At 43.8% G+C, this 12,220-nt stretch overlaps 1 protein-coding gene across 1 annotated transcript in view; it reads right to left on the reverse strand.

The window, feature by feature from the left end:
- Positions 1-381: 381 nt before the first annotated feature.
- The window catches only part of cftr (CF transmembrane conductance regulator), a 50,689-nt gene continuing 38,850 nt past the window's right edge, over positions 382-12,220 (reverse strand). The window contains exons 25-30 of the mRNA XM_063196727.1: positions 11,633-11,908; positions 9,291-9,446; positions 8,235-8,324; positions 6,481-6,653; positions 5,564-5,669; positions 382-1,881 (exon numbers count right to left, since the gene is read on the reverse strand). Coding sequence (XP_063052797.1) covers positions 1,669-1,881; positions 5,564-5,669; positions 6,481-6,653; positions 8,235-8,324; positions 9,291-9,446; positions 11,633-11,908 — 1,014 coding nt within the window. The 3' untranslated portion in view covers positions 382-1,668. The remainder of the gene's footprint in view (positions 1,882-5,563; positions 5,670-6,480; positions 6,654-8,234; positions 8,325-9,290; positions 9,447-11,632; positions 11,909-12,220) is intronic.

The raw sequence follows: 12,220 nt of genomic DNA on the forward strand, positions 1-12,220 counted from the left end.
TGGGGTCAATCCTACCTGTACATAGAACGTCATTGCTGTTCCTGTGTATTTAATTAAAGATAAATGCCCATGATCTGCCATTTAAAAAATGCCATTTTCACCTGTCGATACAATGAGATACCTTTTTTTTTTAAATCAACAAAATCGCTTCAATGAACACAAGCAGCTGAGACAAATAACACTTAATTTACAAAGATAACCTTGACACAACCACAATGCGAGGCTTCAGTCAAGGCACAGTACACTAACCAAAAATCAGTAACACTTTACAATAGGGTTCACATGTTCGCTACTAAGAAGGATATGGATATTTGGATATTTTTGAAAACGCGTTTTGAAAACACATTTTAAAACTCTGTTTTAAAAATATCCCATTTAGAGGGCTATAACGCCCCTGTCATTTTTATTTTTATCCACATGTTGTGTTTATAGTATGTAAAATAAAATAAAATTCCGCATTTGAAAATATCTGTATAAGTGTATGTGTAACCAGCGCCTAATATGTGATTTCTTACTCTCTGTGTAAGGGACATAATAGACATATTTTAAAGGCCTTCTAGGTCCTTATTTTGATTATTTAAATAATAAAGGCCTTATTGGGAGTGAAAAGGAAATTTGTGAATTCACGCCTGAAAAGTGATTGATTTTGCTTGACACATCGGTGTCAATCACAAGGCCTGGGGAAAATGAGTTTCACACCCCTGGCTTAACATGTCATAAGTCACTTATACAAACAGACATGCTTTACATTAGCCTGGTCCTGACTCCTGACCATCCCATAATACTACCATTTCATTTACAGTAACCAGACTATGTATGGAGCCAATCTTTTGGCTGAAGTACGTAGGATGGCGCGCGAGGCTAGTTTTACATGTATCAACTGAAATTTTCGTGGCTAACCTGTGAACCTTAAAATAAAGTATTATCTAAAAACGTCCATAAAGTGTCTGGTTTTGGAGGGGCAGACTATACAGAAAAATATATAATGCTAAAAAACACATAAGGTGCAGGAGGAAAAAAACGTTTTGTTGTTTCTGTAAAAACTAGTTAAGTACCTTGTGGTTTTTTGTTTGTTTTTGCATAGACCTCAATAGAAAGGCTGAGGCAGATGACTTGATGTCCTTGGTCTGGAAAAAAAGCGCCCCATCCCTGTTGTCTACAGGCAGACAACCCTCACACAAATAAAAAAGAGAGAGATTGTTCGTAAGACACTTGAAATCAGAGCAGTACCTATAAGACTCCGCTGAGATATGGATGAAGAATTGAGCTGTGCTTTTGTCATCGCTAGCTAATCCAGCCAGCCCTACTGAGTCTCTGGCAGGGGAGGGCAGCAGGAAAGGAGGAGGCAGGGGAAAGGAGCGGAACTCATTTAGTCCCACCGTCTGGCCATCTCATCCATCCATCCATCCACCATCCATACGTCCATACATCCATCCATACACATCACATCCATCCAATCATTCATCCATCCATTCATCCATCCATCCATCCACTCATCCATACATGCATACACACATCGCATCCATTCATTCATTCATTGATCCATCTGTCCATTCGTAGATCTATGCAGAAACCTTTCCATCCATCCATCCATCCATCCATCGCTTCTCCATCTCCCCCAGTGTCTCTTGTTGGATTGCTGTGCGGTATTCCATATCCTCCACCTCCTCATAACCTCGTATCCTGTATCTCGTCCTCCGCCTCCTCCTCCAGGGTGGAGGCCACTGCGCTGATCTTGGTCTGTGGTACCCTCATGCTGGAGTTGCGGCGTGGGAAGAGCTTGAGGCGATCGGTCGGGCTCATCGCCTGCTTCAGGTGGCTCGTCTCGTTCAGAAGCTTCTGGATCGAGTCGAATGTCTTGCCCGTGTTCTGGTCCAGCAGCTGAAATGGGAACGAGACAAGAAGAGGGAACTGAGTGCAGTATTTTACAGTGTTACATTACATAACATTACACTTACGGAGCTGGCGCTTTTTTATCCAAAACGATTTACAGTTATTACAGGCTATTGGTTACAGTCCCTGGAGCAATGTGGGGTTAGGTTCCTTGCTCAAGGGCACCTCAGCCATGGATGTAAGCTTAGGGAGAGGTAAAGGCAGGATTCAAACATGTAACCCTGTGCTCTACAGTCCAACTCCCTGATCATTATAATACATCTGGCCAATTTTTATCACATATACTGTACAGAGCTATAATATGTAGGCGAAAGCTTGCAGGGAAACGACAGACTAGTTGACATCATAACGTACAGGAAGATATCAGGAAGATACCAGATAGCTGGTCTTAGAATCCTGAGGTTGCAGGTTCAAATCCCACACCATCCATTGCTGAGGTTTCCTTGGACAAGTCACCTAACCCTCAGGGACTGTAGCCCATACCCTGTAACCCATACCCTGTAACCCATACCCTGTAGCCCATACCCTGTAACCCATACCCTGTAACCCATACCCTGTAGCCCATACCCTGTTACCCATACCCTGTAATAGTCATTTTGGGTAAGTGTCAGCCAAGTGTAAATGTAATGTAAAGCTGTGAGGATACGTACTGTTGCACTGATGTTTGGTGTGTGTGTCCGGTTTGTTTGTTTGTGTTTTGATGGAAAATAATTGAAATACATTAACAAAATAAAAAGATTTCTAGTAGAACATGGACAAAACAATCTGTCTCCACCCCTTGAGATTAAAGATTCCCTCAATGTAATTTCATTGTTCCATTACCACACAGTAGCTGCAGGCACATACAGTAGGCAAATAAAATCAATCTGGATCACATGATGTAGTGCAAATCATTCATTGTCTTTCAAAATGAAATTGGGAGGATTCGAGGACTACACACTGCCAATAAGCTCCAAAAAAATAAACTTATTATTTAAAAAGCAATGTTTCGACCACTCAATAGTAGATTTACATTCCCACTGTTTACTGGATGTTTCATGACACACCGCGATTCGTGACTGAAAAATGACATTCATTCATACTGCTCCATGAAATGTGATTCAGGAAAATTGCAGAACCGAAGACACTCAACAATACACATCAACATCAATAAAAATCAATAAATCATTTTCAGTCTGTGATCTAATAATATCATCAAACAGAGGTGAGTCATGCAAAAGCTTTTAAGCACTCAAGAAATGCTTGCTTGATGCTTTGAGCTGCACTCAGCCAAACACCCACATTTTAGACTTTAATCCTTTAACGCAGAGTCTATATAATTAACTTCTCTCTTTCAACTTTATTTGGACAGGACAGTGAAGAGTGGTACAGGAAATGAGGGGGAGAGAGAGACGGGGGGGTTTCGGGAAATGACCTCTGGTCGGGAATCGAACCCCTGTCCCTGGCGTAACAGTGCTGTGCCCTACCATTTGAGCCACGGCAGGGCCACCTATGTTATAAACTTACTGTCACCAAAATTGTGATTACTTAAAGTGATACTGTCCCATTTTTGGAAATTTATTTTACACCTCCCCTATAGTTAAATAATAGGGTTTTACCGTTCTCCTGTACTTTCAACCGTTCTCTGGGTAGGGCATTGCAAATTTTAACTACAAGTTAGTAGTTAACATTGAGTTCTATGAGACCAGTTAGCCACCAGCTGGTCTCATAGGACTCAATGTTAACTGCTAGCCTGGAGGTAAAATTTGCACTGCCATACTCAGAGAACGGCTGAAAGTTCAGGAGAAAGGTAAAACTCAACCATTTAACTCAAGGGGAGGTTTAATATGAGCTTATTTCCAAAAATGGGACCGTATCACTTTAAGGCTCTCAGTAATGTCATAGCAATGTTGTTATAATGTAGATTGCTCTGGGCAAAGAGCCTACCACATCTCTGTTATGGGTAAGCATTGGGTCTTCTTCTTCCTCATATCCAGTCATACCTAGTTAACATCCTCAAAACAAACATCGAGATGGCGTGGAGGCCACAAGACGGACACACACATGACGCTAATCATCATGATTTGATCACGTTATGAGACGAGATAGGCATCCGTCAAATGCTACACGTGAATGCATTAAAAACACACATGGTCAAAGCAACAACAGGCCCGGAGAATGTGGAATGTCAGCAGTGGGCAGTACCAGATGTCCCGGAGGAAAAGGGCGGGTCTGTTTTGTAGGAACAACAACTGAAATGTCAGTGAAACTAAAAGACTTCACATGTTTTGTGTTTGTCACTCAGAGCCATACGGGCACGCGGGAAAAGGCTAGAGGGAGGAGGGCAGGAAGCTGTGCAGAGTAAAGCAAGGAGCATGGTAAGTGGGGCAAGGGCCTGGGCAAAGTAGGGTACAGCAGGTAGCTGGGGCAAGGGCCTGGGCAAAATAGGGTACAGCAGGGTAAATAGGACAAGGACCTGGGCAAAATAGGGTACAGCAGGGTAAATAGGACAAGGACCTGGGCAAAATAGGGTACAGCAGGGTAAATAGGACAAGGGCCTGGGCAAAATAGGGTACAGCAGGGTAAATAGGACAAGGGCCTGGGCAAAATAGGGTACAGCAGGGTAAATAGGACAAGGGCCTGGGCAAAATAGGGTACAGCAGGGGGAATAGGACAAGGACCTGGGCAAAATAGGGTACAGCAGGTAGCTGGGCATAGTAGGGTAGCGTAGGATTTATTTATTTCTCCTTTATTTTGCTAGGGCAGTCACATTGAGGCTGTTTCCTCTTTTCCAAGTGAGCCCTAGATAGGATATTATGTTTGTAAAAATTCCCATTCATCCAGGGCATCTAAGCAACAGACGTTTAGTTGTAGGCACATGGACTTCATTTTGGAGTTTAAAGATGGTTCGTCCCTTCAAGACTTCGAGACTTTTTTTTGTTCTAATTCAGGGTATTTCTGAAAATAGGGGCCCACAACAGTGCAGGGCCAACCAGGGAAAGCCTGCTATGCCAGGTGGCCAGTCCATCCCTGCTCAGACCTGAAGAAGTCTAAACGTCTTCAATATCCAAAAAAGAAGTCCAGTTTTCTACAACTCAAGCCTTACTTTAGACTTTTTTTGGGGGGGGTTTATGCTTTGATTTGCATTGGACAGTCAGAGGGAATGCCAGGAGATGAGATTGAGAGACGGCACGGAAGCTCATCCCAAAGCGCAAGCCTGAGTTAGGGAGCAAAGAGAGAGCGGTGAGGGGTGGAAAGGCGATGACGCCTCAAACCACACCTCCCCCACGAGAAATTCCGTAGGTGGTCCTCCAGACCATATTTCACTTGTGATATGAAGTATTTCTCAAAGTGAAGTGTCCTAGCCTTGCGAGGATGAGTAACGTCCATTGCTGATTTCACCAAAGAGTATCCAATAACAAGCTCCAAGTGTAATTAATAATTGGGTACTCTCGCGAAAAATGGGCGTTACTCGTCCTATCAAGGCTAGGACACTTCACTTTGAGAAATAGACCATTTCCCAATGTCAAGTGTTCTTGAAAGTGTGTGAAACACCTAGTGATTGGATACTCCGCAGAGTTCACCAAAGAGTATACAATCACTGGGTGATTCACGCCCTACCAAGGCTAGAACACTTGACCTTGGGAAATGGTGATAGTTATGGTCCGGTGTGAACCAGGCAAGCACTCACCAGGAAGGACTGGCACTCCAGCAGTGTCTCCATCCTGTGTTCGGACATGAGGATGGTGCATGTGGAGAAGGAGTCCCTCAGAGTGCTCTTCAAGGCCTTTATGGTGCTGCAGGGCGGAGCAGGCAGGTAGAAACCGGCAGTTAGAAACCGTCAATCACCACATGAACACACTCCAATGAATATCACAAATCACCAAGCCAATATCACCAATACCTGTACCTACCGACCTAAGGCAATCATTGTCATTCCAAATGTTTATTCAGACACACAGATGCCCTTACATACCTTAGCCGTCAATACACAATGTCCTCCAAACATACAAGACATACAGGATATTTCATTTTCGCCTTGCTCTCTTCTCATAGGATGCTTGTCAGAGCTAACCCCATAAGACTTGTAGAGCTTAGACCCATAAGGGGTCAAGAACTCCACACACGAGTTAACTCTATACATAACTCTACCATAAATCTGCCTGGTCTACACTGTGTTGTTATCACATGCATGTATAACTAATAGATCCCAATGGCACATTGCCTCATCTCACCACTGTTTGTATGGTACTGGTATGTACGTAGTGTGCTGACTTGACTTGAATGAAATGTACCGGAGACGGTGAAACCTAGAACATTCTATAGAGCCTAGAAAATCCTATAGGGCCTACAAAATCACCCAGAAAATCCTTTAGAACCTAGAAAATAACTAGAAAATCCTTTAGGACCTAAAAAATCACCTAGAAAATTCTTAAGGACCTAGAAAACGTTGTCATTACATTACATTACACTGCATTTGGCAGACACTTTATAACCAAAGCGACTTACAATCGAAGACATAATCATATGGCTAACATCACTACCAGGTACAAAGTGTTGGAAGAACCTTTTAGAACCCTTTAGAGCCTAGAAACCTATCATACTCACATGGGGTCGAGGTGTGCGCTGGGCTCGTCCAGCAGCAGGATTCGTGACCTTCTGAGTATGGAGCGTGCCAGGCACATCAGCTGCTTGTGGCCGTGGCTCAGCACGTGGCCGCCGTACTCCAACTGGAAGTCCAGCTTGTCAGGGAACTGCTCGATCACAGACTTCAGGCCAACCTACAGCCACAGGGGACAGGGCACACAACAATAACGATAAGAACACAACAGTCAGGGGTAACCCTTTACAAGTGTTATAAATGTGCTGTTACCAGAATGGAAATGACCAAGTCGTAGTGCATTACAAAGGCCCTGTGTTATGTCATAGTAGTAGTGTTGTACTATGGTAGTTAACTTTTCAATGACTATTGAAAATACCATTATGGGGCTATGATGTCACTAAATAACTCAGCTGGGTATAAAACAGGGATCTGCTTATAATAACAGAATCCACTGATCTGTGATTAAGAACATTGCAGCACTGGAGGAATCGAGAGGAGTGAGGGGAAATGTGAGTCTGTTGAGGTCCTTCAGTTTAATGATGTTACAGTGGTTCAGTTTCACTTCAGTGGTTCAGTTTGGCACGACAGGATGTGGAATCAATACAATCAATATCTGCAGGAAATTTTATTTCATTGAGGAGAAGTCGTGTTGACAGTTGAGCGGAGGATAATGTCAGTAATTGAAATAAATAACTCAGCTATTTAAAAAAGAGCCCTGCTTACAGAGTCCAATAACCTCTATTAGAATACCGCAGGACTTAAGAAATTTTCCTCTTTCCTTAGGAAAGTATAGCAGCAGTATAACAACTACTTGTACAGTAAGGAACTTGAGTAGTTCCTAAGAGCTTGCTTAAAAATGGAGTAAAAGCTCACTTACACTTGAGTAGCTCGTAAGAGCATTGGTGTTCCAGGGCAGGGAATGGGACATTACACTACGTTGCATTCGGCAGACGCTTTTCAAACAAAGCAACTTACAATTGAGGACATACCTGTAATCATAGTCAACATCCCTAGCAGATACAAAGTGCACAGGAAATATACAGTACAAGTGCAGATGCTAAGTAGGGTTAGTTTTTAATTTTTTAAAAATTAGCCCGGGGTTCAGTTACTTTTATCACTACATGGATTGCCATAGTCAGGAATATCCAACTCATAGTAACAAGGAGGGCCAGGGGGATTTTATGGTGGACCAAAAATACTATTTTATTCTACTTATTGTTGTACTATAGAGTAGTAGAGTACCGTCGTATAGAGTAGAGTTACTTTATTGATCCTAGGGGGGAAATTAAGGTATATATAGTATAGGAAAGATTTTTCAATGGGTGGATCTGGTTCTCAGCTTCTGCTGTTAATCGAGTGGGGTTGGCATGGAATTAGCATGGGGTTGGTGTGAGCTGGCATTGGATGGGGGTAGGGTTCTTCTTCTTCTTTGGGTTATTGGCGGGTTATGCTTTGCTTCGCATACCGCCATGTGGGTAGGGTTAGTGTGGGGTTACATTGGGTTGGCATGGGGGTTGGTATAGAGTTGGCATGGTGTGGGGGTGCTGTTGCATTGGAATTGGTGGTGGTGGTGGAGGGGGGGTATCCATAAGATAAGGGTCAGTGGCACAGTGCAAAGGGGCACCAACATTTTTGGCCAGTGAGGGGGCACCACAAGACACAAACTTAACAAAATTTGTTTATAAAGGGGGCACCGCATCAGTGAGGTATTGTGCTCGGGGGCACCACATTGGCTTAATACAGTCCTGGCTGAACCCACCTCCTCCGTGACCTTCCACAGCTCCTCGTCACTATGACGACCGTACGGGTCCAGATTCATACGGAAACTTCCAGTGAAGATAAACACTTTCTGTCAGGGAGACAAAAATGTATCGAATGAGTGACCACACAAGATGCAATGGACTGACATTACATGGAAAAAAGTAACATTTGTTGGAGTTCACCGAAGTCATTTCTACAAATAAAAATATAAAAATATACATGTAGCTGCAAGCAGTGGTGTGGGGTCAAGCATATGGCTTTGGGACATGGCATTTGTTTTCTGAATCACATTCCCATGCATGATTCATGTGTGGCATATGTGGCCTTGCTCAGATAATGTCCTCATTTCCTGTTTGGTGATGTCATCATACATTTTTGTGCTGTGACACATGCATGTTTTTGCTGCGTTTAACGTCCTCAAGAATTTAAACCTTAAAGAACAGCGTCAATAGTTTGAATTCTCGTCAATGATGGACACCTCCATTGGTGTCAAGTTTGTAGTCATTTTTTGTAATCGGCTCACTTGTTGGGCATCCAGTAGGAAATGCGCTTCCTGATACATGAGAATGAAATAACATCCTGCTAGCCGCCAGCTCTGCCTCCACTTTCGGTTGACTATGACACGCAAATATTCACTGCTGCCCAAACATGTGCATGGTATTTGATCCAGAGGTCATCTCTCTGGGTCAGCCACTACTATACATTCTCTCCATACAGTAGGATGCATCATACCTTCGTCGGATTTGGCTGGCCAGTGTGTTCAATATGAATGCGAAAAAGTACATGAAAACTGAACGAAAAAAAAAATTGAATGTGTCTCATCATTAAATTGCATTATTGTACCTGTATTGCCTCACTGACTCTTTCAAGATGGCTGACTTTCAAGATGGCCAAATTTTTGTTTGCGTGATAACTTTGAAACGGGCAGACAGACGCTTTACACCACACAATGTGGGAGTGTCGTGATTATATTGTGTAGGTGTAGCTGCGGGATGACGTCGAAAGCTTGTCTACTATAATATGTGTGTGTCGTGATCATATTGCGTTGGTGTACCTGCGGGATGACGCCGAAAGCTCTCCTCCAGACCTTGAGGGGCATGTTGTTCCAGGAAACGTCGTCAATGAGGACCTCTCCGTCTGTGTCGGCCAATCGCAGCAGCCCGTTGAACAGGGTGCTCTTCCCTGACCCCGTCCTGCCCAGGAGACCCATCTGACAGGCACATTCATACGAAAGCACGCGCCCACACACACACACAGACACACACACACACACACACACACACACACACACACACACACACACACACATGCAATGAAGAAACACACACACACACACACACACACACACACACACACACACACACACACACATACACATACACAATAAAGAAATGAAAAACCTGTACGCAAGCACACACACTCAATAAAAAAAATAAAAAAATAATAAAAAAAATTCACACACATTTCATCCATGTAACATTTCTGCACCCGTCCTCTGCCACTGGTCCCCATTCATCATCACTGCAGAGTCAGTTTCCTTTAGTTCTGCTGCCAAGCCAAGCAGACTCCACCCCATCATAATAACCCTGTGACCCACTGACTGGTTTCTGCTGAGTTAATGACTACGTATATTACAAAAACAATGTCACATATTAATTTCTGAAAACAGGAATAATCCATCCTCTATGTGTGTCTGTGTCTCTCTCTTTCTCTGTCTTTCTCTCTCTCTCTCTCTCTCTCTCTCTCTCTCTCTCTCTCTCTCTCTCTCTGTGGAAAAGAACATTGGCATCCCACTGGCATAGAGCAAACCGCTTTAAAGATCAACAACATAAAAACGTCATCATACTGGCGAAAGCAGAACACTTTCATTTAATTTGTGTATTGACGGGCCTCAATATTTCCTCTGTATAACAGAGAAAAGACAAAGAGAAGGCTTTCCCCCTCCCCTCTCCTCTGTATGTCAGAAACGGGCCATGGCTAGGCATAAGCAAAATAGGCAGTGCTTAGAGCCTCAACCACTTTGCCCCAAAAATTGGGGCCTCCTATAGATTGACTGAAAAACATCATGACAAAATTACACTACAAAACATATTTATTAGTTATCAAAAGGCCCATCATTTTCTAATGTGAATTACATTACTCAATCCCGGCAAACTAAATGTTATTAGTATATTAATATTATTATTGTTATCATTATTATTATTTAATTATTTAATTATGAGGGGGGCTCCTGACCAGTTATGCATAGGGCCTCCGAAACCCTAGCAGCGGTATGTCGTCCTGTGCTGGTGGGTGCATGCTTCATCCATTAGCCTGAAGTGCTAATAGAGGCTAATGGTCTCATGAGTGAGCGCACTTGCGGTTAGCCGTGGAGCCGAGTGCCGCTAGTCCCGCATGGGTTCATTACAGCAGGGGGAAATTACACTAGCCTTAATGATGGGCCCTGAAGGAAATCGGCTCTAAGCATATCTCTCGTTCTCTCTGTCTCTCTTTCTCTCTCTCTCTCTCTCTTGCTCAATCTCTCTCTCTTGCTCTCTCTCTCTCCCAGTGCGTCACATCGACCGCACACAGGACTGAAATGTTGCTGAGAGCAGGCACTTAATGACCGATTCATTTACCTCTCTGTACGTGCGTACAATAGCCCTTCCCGACCCTCCACCAGACAGACAGACAGAGCCTGCTGCTAGCCCACTGGAGAAGCGTAAACAAAACAATGCTAGCCATGATGAAGCAGGGGCACAAATAAACCTTCATGTCCAATCCAAACCAAGCATGTGAGTCACCCAGAGCAAACGAGTACAGAGTACACCCTTTCACATATTAACCATTACGCCCATATCCCAAAGGACCACTATTCATCTACTCTCTACGCCCACACACATATTCTTCTTCAATGACATAACTTCATACCATTTACAAGAAGGACACCTGTGTTTGTGTACAAGGAGGCTGTAGTACAATGGATATGGATACTGCCTGAGAAGATGGATGGTGTAGTTTTGCAAACATATTTATTTGGAGATCTCTTTTAAGTCAGCTGTGCAGGTGTGGCCTTTTGGGAGTTTGTCTAGGGATCAGAAGTCATTAGGGAGTTGGTCTAGGAACCAGAAGGTTGTCAGTTCAAACCCCACCCTTACTCGTGGGAAGAATTTGTGTGGTCTCCCTACACCTTCATTACATTACACTGACACTACATTTTATTACACTTAGCGGACACTTTTATCCAAAGCGATTTTCAGTTATTTTAAAGGGTATTACCCCTCCACGGGCAATGAGAGGTGTTATATGATGGCCTGTGATCCACTGACTTTGTAATACACGTATCCATTTGCCAAGCAATGTCACATATTAATGTCACAAATTCTTTTTTTTTTAGTTTAATTCAGGTTGACCTACCCTCTGTCCACCCTCCACGGAGAAGGAGAGGTCTTTGATGATGGTCTGGCCTCCCTCTGTGTACTTGACGGAGAGCTTCTGGGCGTCCAGTTGGCCGCGGTGGGGCCAAGCGTTGTAGGCCAAGGCGTCCACGTTCTCGATGACCAGGCCGGGGCTCTTGTTCTTCTTGCTCTTGCCGCCGCCCCCGCCGGGGTCTTTAAAGGAGCCCAGGCCGTCTGGTTTAGGCTCCTCCGACGGCAGGTCGATGAACTTGAAGACTCGGTCCACGGAACGCATCTGGATTTAGAACAAAGTCATGTGGATACGTGGTTTAGAGTTTGTGTGTACAGTACATACAAGTGTGTAAGTGTGTGTGTGTGTGTTTGTGATGGGGGAATTGGGAGGCAATGGTGTGTGTGTTTGTGTGTGTGTGTGTGTGTGTGTGTGTGTGTGTGTGTGTGTGTGTGTGTGTGTGTGTGTGTGTGTGTGTGTGTGTGTGTGTGTGTGTGTGTGTGTGTGTGTGTGTGTGTGTGTGTGTGTGAGTGTGTGTGAGTGTGTGTGTGTGTGTGATGGGAGAATTGGGACGGAGGCAATGGGTGGGGAAAAGGA

The sequence above is a fragment of the Engraulis encrasicolus genome, chromosome 4, assembly GCF_034702125.1.
Source record: "Engraulis encrasicolus isolate BLACKSEA-1 chromosome 4, IST_EnEncr_1.0, whole genome shotgun sequence".
In the NCBI taxonomy this organism is placed as follows: domain Eukaryota; kingdom Metazoa; phylum Chordata; class Actinopteri; order Clupeiformes; family Engraulidae; genus Engraulis; species Engraulis encrasicolus.